Source organism: Moschus berezovskii, chromosome 1, assembly GCF_049115385.1.
Source record: "Moschus berezovskii isolate FMDL1 chromosome 1, NW_MosBer_1.0, whole genome shotgun sequence".
Lineage (NCBI taxonomy): Eukaryota > Metazoa > Chordata > Mammalia > Artiodactyla > Moschidae > Moschus > Moschus berezovskii.
This window is the reverse complement of record NC_142460.1, coordinates 8,624,070-8,633,370: the sequence shown is the minus strand read 5'-3', so window position 1 is coordinate 8,633,370 and position 9,301 is coordinate 8,624,070. Positions and strand designations below refer to the sequence as shown.

Here is a 9,301-nt window from a genome sequence, read left to right as displayed (position 1 = left end):
ACAGGAAAAAATTCAGTGGTTCTGAGATACTCGACAAGCCATCGTCCTCCACGTGGACCAGAGAGCCTGGCAGTGGGCAGCCCATGTCTGTAAGGGAGCAGCCACGTCCTGGACAAATGTGCTGACAGACAGAGCCTTGCACACCTTCCATTTTCCAGCTTCCTGTGTAGAATTCACACGTGGGACACGTGTTTCATAGGCCTGAATTCTGGGAGGCAGGGGTGGTTTGGGGAGGGGCATACAGTCTCAGTGGGACTGCAGAATACAAAGGAAGGCAAAAGAGAGCCGCAGGGGACTCTGCAAGGTGGGTGGGAGGAGAGAGTCGTATGCAAAGATAAAATCTAGAGTTAGGAAGAGACAAGGCCAAGCTGAGGGTTTTCAAGCTATGCAGAAACTCCATGGGAACTGTATTGGTGTACCAGCTGAATTTGGTGGTGTTTAGATGCTAAGTCGTGTCTGTCTCTTTGGCAATCCCATAGACTGTAACCTGTCAGTCTCTGTGTCCCTGGGATTCTCCAGGCAAGAATACTGGAGTGGATAGCCATTTCCTTCTCCAGGGGATCTTCCCGACTGGGGATTGAACTTGCATCTCCTGCATTGGCAGGTGGATTCTTTCCTGCTGAGCCACCAGGGAAGCCCATGGGTTGAATACTGTCCCCAAAAAAGTTCATGTCACACTAGAACCAAATAAGAATGTGCCCTTATTTGGAAACAGGGTCTTAGCAGCTGTAATTTAGGATGGAGATGAGAGCATGCTGGGTTAGTGCTGACCCTAAATCCAGAGACTGATGGAGCAGAGACAAGATAGAGACATACCGAGAGGAAGTCACAGCGGGTGGAGGCAGAAACCGGTGTGACGCAGCTGCAAGCCAGGGAACAGCGAGGACTGCGTGCTGACGCCTCGACTTCTTAGCTCTGATCCACAGCATTATAAGAGCATCCGTGTTGGTTGTTTTAAGCCACTAGTTGTGGGGATTTAGAAACAGTTTTTCACAGAAGCCAGAGGGAACCTGGTAACCAGAAGCTATTCAAGCACCAAACCAGCTCAGACATTATAATGGCAGGAAAGAAGGCTGAAGGGAGAATTTGAAGACAAATTTGACTGGAGAAGCTTGCCTGTGCGTTCCAGGCAGTAATACGTGTTCCAGACTCTGTGCTATGTCTTTGGAGGAACCTTTCAGACACTAAGAGGGTCAAAGCTGATTTAGACCTCCATAGGGTATTATTATGATTTTATATGCTATTTTTCTTACTACGAAAAGATTCCCGCCCAGAAAATCAGGAAAGATCTAAATAGTGAGAACCATCGCTTGGATATAAATGTCATGAAGTGGATACAGTTGAGAAATTATTGGTAACTCTGACAACTTTTGACAAAAACTAAAGCCATTAAAACCCTGTTTAGTATTTCCTGATCATAGTACAGTGACCACAATTAGAATTTGACATTGACATAACATTTATCTAATCCATCGTCCATATTAGAATTTTTTCAATTTTTCAAATACTCTCATCTCTATTTCTCCCCCTACGGCCCAAGTTCTAATCAAGGGTCAGCTCATTAAAATGTCATGTTCCCTGGATCTCTTTAACAATGCCTCAATTGTTCAATGCCTCTGAAACAATGCCTCAATTCTTTCTCAGTCTTTCATGACCTTTACTGTTTGGAAGCATGTGCTTGCTTAATCACTCTGTTGGATCTGATTCTTCGTGACCCTGTGGACTGTAGCCCACCAGGCTCCTCTGTCCATGGGATTCTCCAGGTAATAATACTGAAGTGAGTATGATATTGTCTTGCCCCAATATTCTTCCTGTAAACTTTCATCACTACTCAAGAGGATTTGTACTACTTTAGCTTCTACATTACTGCTTAGAAATCAAGAAGAAACCAATATGTGTAGAGACATGAACCCCCTATATCAGATTCACAACGTTTCCAAGATTGCTGAAGACATGGGCAGAGAACTGGAGAGAACCACTTCCTACCATCTCCAGGGGATGCACTTCTATGAGAAAAGAGCTCGAGAAAGCCGAGTGGGTGGCTGTGGCCGTGGAGAGAACGTTCAAGGAGCTAAGACAAGAGCAGAACCGCAATAGGCAAATGTTGGCCAAGGTCGAATCCAACTTCCAGCCTTTCCCAAGGGGCTCTTTTGCTCCTGCTGCTCCCCCCAGCGCCCACAGAGGCCCGGAGCTGCCAGGAGAGCCCCTGGATCAGGCAGGAGAAGGACGCCATCATGAGGGCTCAGAAACCTGGGGTTACCTGCAGGTTTGACTCAGCTCACAGCAGCCAGGTCTGGATGCCCACAACCAGGACACAGCATCTCTATGTGCTTCTGTCTTGGAGTAATTTGGACATATTTCTTTTTGGTTTAGCTAGGGCTTCCCTTGTAGCTCGGGCTTCCCTAGTGGCTTAGATGGTAAAGCGTCTGTCTGCAATGTAGGAGACCAGGGTTCTATTCCTGGGTTGGGAAGATGCCCTGTAGAAGGAAATGGCAGCCCACTCCAGTATCCTTGCCTGGAAAATCTCATGGACAGAGGAGCCTGGTGGGCTGCAGTCCATGGGGTCGCAAAGAGCTGGGCATGACTGAGCGACTAACACTTACTGCTATTTATTCAATAGCATAATTACTCTTATTGGAATTTGGTATATAATTTTAAGTTACTATTTTAAAAATATAAGATAATCTAATTCTCATGAATACATTACCTCTCCATCAGCGGACCTTTCAGGATTAGTATAATAAGTACTGTATTTTGGTTTAAATGAAATGTCCAGTATGATTTATGCCATCCTGAAATTTTGACATTTGGAACAATACAGACCCTTTCTGTATGATAAGTCCTGTTATTATAAGTCTGTACAAATAATTTAATATTTGCAGGGGGAATTTTTATTAGATTTTTTAAAAGCAATGCCCCTAAACCCTTAACAATACAACATTCAAATTTTTAAGCATTTCTTTTAGCTTGGCTCTAAATTCATTGATTAATGTAGGGGAGTTGATATTTCACAGTTGGTTTCTTATTTAATACCTTTTTTAAAAAAACTTTGTTGTGTCAACTAAAAAAACGTTTACATCTTAAAAGTTGAGAATTATGTTTTATTTGGTGGGTTTTCTGAGAACTTAGGCCTGAGGGACTGCTCTGAAGAGGTAAGGGGGAAGCCAGGATAGACAGAGAGGGGCTTTGCAATAAATACCAGATAGCTGGAACATCAAAAGATAACTGCTTATTAAAGAAATGTCTCAAGTTAAAGAATTTGAGGCCAAAAGCGAGCTTCTCTGTACACCAGTACCAAATCGAATCTCAGAAATAGGTGAAGTAGAAAAGAATATCTCAATTGCTTTGCCAGGCAAAGGGGGACACAGTGGGTTAATTCCCTCAAAACCAAGTGTCCCAACTTGGAGAAGGGAATGACAAGTTTTATAGTAAAAGAGGGTGGATGTGAGAGTTGGACCTTAAAGAAGGCTGAGTGCAGAAGAATTGATGCTTTTGAACTGTAGTGTGGGAGAAGACTCTTGCAAGTCCCTTGGACTACAAGGAGATCCAACCAGTCCATGCTCAAGGAAATCAGTCCTGAATATTCATTGGAAGGACTGATGCTGAAGCTGAAGTTCCAGTAGTTTGGCCACCAGATACTAAAAACCAACTCAATAGAAACAAATCCTGATGGGGATTGAGGGCAAGAGGAGAAGGGGGCGACAGAGGATGAGATGGTTGGATGGCATCCCCGACTCAAGGGACATGAGTTTGAGCAAACTCTGGAAGACAACGAGGGACAGGGAAGCCTGGCTTTCTACAGTCCAAAGAGTTGCAGAGTTGGACATGACTTAGCAACTGAAAAAACACAGGGTGTGATCAGCTCGTGGACACGCTTCTGATGCATTGGTGGTAAGTAAGAGTGCCCACTGTCAACCTTCAGTTCAGTTGGTGTGGGCTCTACGTGCTTGTGGGCAGCCTACCACCATTCACTGTTAACTTCTCCCACCTGGAGGGGGTTTCAGTATCTGCTGCTGCTAAGTCACTTTAGTCGTGTCCGACTCTGTGACCCCATAGACAGAAACCCATCAGGTTCCCCCGTCCCTGGGATTCTCCAGGCAAGAACACTGGAGTGGGTTGACATTTCCTTCTCCAATGCGTGAAAGTGAAGTCGCTCAGTCGTACCCAATTCTTCACGACCCCATGGTCTGCAGCCTACCACGCTCCTCCATCCATGGGATTTTCCAGGCAAGAGTACTGGAGTGGGTTGCCATTGCCTTCTCCGTCAGTATCTGCAAAATGGCTCAAGGATATTGTTGTGTGTGTCTGTTGGTGGGAACTGGGACCTTGCCCCAAGGCTGCTCTTGATTGATTCTTCCTGGTCTCCCATCCCCTCCCTTCCATAATTAACAACTGTTTGAATCTGTTAACTGGGACTCAGGGAAGGTCATGGAGGCCGAATGAAGGCCGTTTCCTATAATTAAAGAAATGAGGGACACAGAAAGGCCAGGAGCCCCCCAGGGCCCTGCATGGTATCAAATTAGCGATTTTCCTTGTACAGGAAGATGCAGGGGTCTGGTTTCATGGAAATCGCCAATACGATGTGCAGTTGAACTTTCTAGGGCTGGCATCTGGCTTTCCTCCATGCTGAGTCCCTCAGGGTGCACAGTCCAGGGTGGATTCAATGACTGACAGCTCGATGGCTGCAACAACTTTTTGTTTACTCATATGACAGGTGACATTTATCATCCACAGTTGTTTTGCTTCAAATATTGTTTTATTTAAATGTTTCTAATATCTGGCAGTCAGAATAAAAATTTTCCCTTGAGGGCAAACACACACACACCACTGCACACAGACAAATACGCATACACCAGGGTGGGGCAGCTCAAAGGTGACACTGCAGTGGAAATGTTGGCATCACTCTGCATGGGCAGGGAACCCTGGGAGCTGAATAAGTGAACACTCAGGAAAGAAATGAAGCCTGGGCTCTGAGTGCTGACCAGCAAGAGCTCCAGGCTTCTCAGGGACCTGAGGCTTCTGTCTGAGCATCAGGAACAGAGGAAGCAGGAAGGAACGGCTCACCTCCTGGAGACAGGCAGGCCTCAGGAGGCTGTGCAGGGCCTGGGTGACCAGTCCCAACCTGGACACATGGAACGTGTCAGTTCAGAGTTACAAATCATATCTACCGGTATGAGCAATATAAAATTTTTATCAATACTGTTTTCTTAAAAGCACAAAAGAGGGAGGAAATAAGAGGACAGAAACACAGGAGAGGCAAGGGAGGTAAAGAGAGGATGAAAGAGCAGAGCGGGGAGGAGAGGAGGGAGGTGGGACAGCCCGGGGGATGGGCGGGGAGGGGAACCACTCCTCCCGCTTCTTTAAACGCCGCCCCACAGAAGGGGCTGCAGAAGTACAGCCAGCCCAGAGCCTTTTCTGGAATACTTGTCTCTACTGCCTTGTTTCTGCCTTTCTGTTGTTCAGCAGCTCAGTCGTGTCAGACTCTCTGTGACCCCGTGGACGGCAGCACATCAGGCTTCCCTGTCCTTCTCCATCTCCTGGAGTTTGCTTAAATTCATTCCATTGAGTCGGTGATGCCATCCAACCATCTCATCCCCTGTCGCCCCTTCTCCTCCTGCCCTCAATCTTTCCTAGCTTCAGGGTCTTCTCCAACGAGTCAGATGCTTCAGTCACTAAAGAGTCCCAGACCACTTTATGGGTCAATAGTTTTAACTCCATTTCACACATTTTAGGGCTAGCTGGGGACTCTGGAGATCACTGTCATTTCTTCAGCCCACATTTGAGCCTTTTTAAAGATTGACCATGTGAACTTGCAGGCTTGGTTCTCACCCTGAAAAGGGTCTGACTTCCCTCAGGAGGGTTTGCTGCCCGCACCCCACTCAATGCACCAGGGGCTCTTGAGCCCTAGAACTGTTGGGACCTTTGCAAAGGTCTCAGATGCCAGTTCCCTTGCTTCCCTGTCCAGTAAAGGAACTGAGTATGAGATGCTAGGTAGAGTCTGAGAGCCTGACTAGGAGGATCTGAGCATGGGTGGCCAGAGATACTAGGAGAGACAGATGTGGTTTAATGGGATTCAAACAGGGCAAACTGAGCCTCTAGGCCACTTCTAAGAGGACTCTGTGGGTTACAAATCTACTCAGGGGCCTGTAAAATGGGAAGCATGGGCTGCAAATGGCAGGACCACACTAGGAAATCAGCCCAGGTCACCACGCCACCTGGGAGCAGAGTCCCCTTGTACCAGGGACACAGTAAGCACGTGCTGGCTCCACAGAATCTATGCGGCTGTAAGATCCTGACGTTCAAGCTGATTTCTCCTGAGCTGTTGGCGCTGGGGTACTCGTCTCACAGCTAACAGCTGGTGGCAATGTCCTCCAGTCCTCAGCTCTGCCTGCATGGTGACCACACACAAAGGGAGAGGGAGCCACAGAGGAGGGCGGGCCCTGGGCTTTGGTGACAGGCCCAGGCTTCTCTGCAGCAGGAGGAAACTTTCAGTCCAGAGACTAGGCCTCACCCCAGGAAGAGGCCCCGCCACTTGCCGCTGAGCGCGCCTATGCACAGAAAGGGGTGCAGCCTGGCCCTGCTCTGACCCCGAGGTTTGCTGAAGGGCCAGGTGCGCCTCGACAGCCCAGCTCCAAGCTGAGATCAGCTGTTTGCACCTCCCTCAGGGCCTGTGTAGGGGATTAGATCTCTATTTCAGAGCACTCTGGGAGAACCGTTTCCTGGAACCTGGCTGGCCTCCCCTCCCCCAGCCTAACTGATCAGCCCTGGTTGTCAGGCACCTGTTTACCTTGGAGACGGAACACTTCGCAGGGTTCTGAGCGGTCTGTTGAGGCCACCGGGACACTGGATCTCAGACACAGAGCAGTGGAGCCCTCGCAGACATGAAGGGCCTGCTGCCTGCCCTGGGATCCGCCTTCCAGCTGATGCTGGAGCATTTATGGGGCACTCTGCTGGTGGTTCCTGAGAGCTGGACACACGACTCAGGTCTCCCTGAGTTTCGCTGGGAGATCCTGGTATGTGCTGTGGTACTGGTTGTCATGGTAAAGAGATGGCACAATTTAAGGAGTGTGAAGTCGCTGGGGAGAAGGTCTTCTGCCCATGAGGAAGTCTGCGGAAAATGTAGTCAGAATGTTGGACCGCGGGCTCAGGCTGATGAAGCCCTCAAGCCGCCTCCGGTGGAGGCCAGTCCTCCCACGTTACAAACCTTGTGCTTGTCGGCCATGAACGCAAACCTGAGCGGGTCATCGTTTCTTGACACGGCGGACTTCCTGGAGACGGCATGGAACGGCCAGTCTTCTTCCCTTTCCCAAGTTACTGATGGAAAACACACCTTAAAAGCATCAGAGGGTGGTGGAGAACGACCTCAGAAGAAACAAATGACTGATTTGAACAACAGTGTTGATTTTCCAGAAAGTCCAGAACCGTCTGACCGAGAAATTGAGAGAGAAAAGCAGCGAGTCCAGGAAAAGGAGGGCCTGGGAGGAGGCCTGGAGCCGCCCAAGGCCCGCGAGGAGCGGGTCCTGGAAGACAGGCTCAACCGACTAAGGTCCACAGCAGCACTCCTGCTGGCCGTCTTCACCTTGCCCGAGCTCTTTGGAGACTGCGCGGATGCAGGGAACCCAGACGGCCAGCCAGGGAAGGAAGCGGAGAACGGCCACCCCGCTGTCCAGGGGTCGGAGGCTGCCCTGGAGGCCGTCGGTGAGGCCGCTGACTGCAGCGTGTCCCCGCCGCCTCCCGACGAGGGTAAGCAAGCGCCCGCCGGGCGCCCGCGGGGAGGTCAGCGGAGGCGGGAGGCGCTCCCGGGACGAATCACAAGCCTCCACGTGGAGGAAGCCGCCCTGCGGTGTGAAAATTCACGGCTCGACGGGGAGATCCAGCTGCTGAGGCGCAAACTTCAAAGCCTGCCCGAGTCCCACGACCGCTGCGCGATGCAGCTTCACGGAAGACTGTTCAGGGAGGAGGCGCGCTGCTTGGAGTCGAAGAAGCGGCTCCTCGTCGTGTGCAGAGAGCTCAACTCCGAGTGTCAGATCCGCAACCTCTCCCGGAAGATAGCTGGAGACCTGCGCGGAGAACTGGAGAGAACCGTCGCCTTCCATCGCCAGGAGGTGCGCGTCCTCGAGGAAAGGGCGCAGGAGCGCCGGGCGGCGGCCGCGGGGATGGAGCGAGCGCTCAGCGCGCTGATCCGGGAGAACGCCCGCCTCAGGCAGGCGCTGGCCCAGGCCGAGGCCGGCTCCCAGCTCCTCCCGAGGGGCCCGCATGCGCCTGCTGCTCCACCTGCAGCCCACGGGGGCCCGGAGCGGGCAGGGGAGGCCCTGGGTCCCGGGGCCCCCTGGTGAGGCGGGGTCCAGCCGGAGACTCGGGGACCCGCGGGCTCCGCACAGCCGGGCCCGGACACTCACGACCAGGACACAACATCAGCCTGTGTTTTCCCTTTTGAAAGTCATTTCTGATTTTCTCTTTAGTTTTAGCTACTGTAACTTAATCGATTGTTTTTTTCAAGTAGATAAAGCATTATAGTTTGTAAGATGTTTTCAGTTTTTCATTTACTGTATTTCTGTTGAAATAATTTTGATATGTGCTTTTTTTTTTTTTAGTTAAGTTACTATTATTCAACTGATGCCACAATTACTCTTATTAGTATAGTGTTATAACTTTATGGTAGTATTATTTAAATATACAGTCAGTAATATAATTCTCATCAATACATAAGATCTCCACTGGACCTTTTAGTATTACATAAGTATTTTATTTTGGTTTATCTTAAATGCCCACTATGACGTCAAGCATCCTTTAAGTTTGACATGGATGGAAAAGTTTAATACAATACCAGACCATTTCTGTATACTATGGCTATTTTTAAAAATCTGAAGAGGTAACTTAATTTTTACCTTAGCGAACTTCAGTTGGTTGGTTTCGGTGGAAACCTCGTGATGAATTTTGCTGATGTTCTTTTGGCAAGGGGCCAGAATCCACACCACCTGTGCTTCGATGGCTTCTTCACAAGTGTCACATTGGTGTCAGCCTGGAAGAAGAAAGGGGTGAGGGCGACAGGGACAATTCGTGAGAGCAGGACTGAAAAGCGCCCCCTCGTGAGTGCAGAGCATACGAAAACAATGAAGAAGGGGCACCGTGATTTCCGAGCAGAAGAAAAGGACGCGTTTGTGCCGTTGGGATGGTGATGGTTTTATCAGTCTGTGGTCAATGAGATACACTGTTTTGCCAGTGACAAGGAGACCCCTCAGATAAGTCAACCATCCACAGTGAAACTGTGTGATGAATGCAGGGAAGGTGTAGCTAAAAT

The 9,301-nt window shown here is 49.5% G+C and overlaps 1 protein-coding gene across 1 annotated transcript; it reads left to right on the top strand.

Annotated features, from left to right (window-relative positions):
* The first annotated feature begins 6,844 nt into the window (after positions 1-6,844).
* Positions 6,845-8,815, top strand: LOC148778657 (melanoma inhibitory activity protein 2-like). Its single transcript, XM_088834608.1, has one exon. It carries the CDS (start codon positions 6,882-6,884, stop codon positions 8,334-8,336), a length of 1,455 nt encoding a protein of 484 aa, XP_088690734.1. The 5' UTR covers positions 6,845-6,881; the 3' UTR covers positions 8,337-8,815.
* Positions 8,816-9,301: the final 486 nt, after the last annotated feature.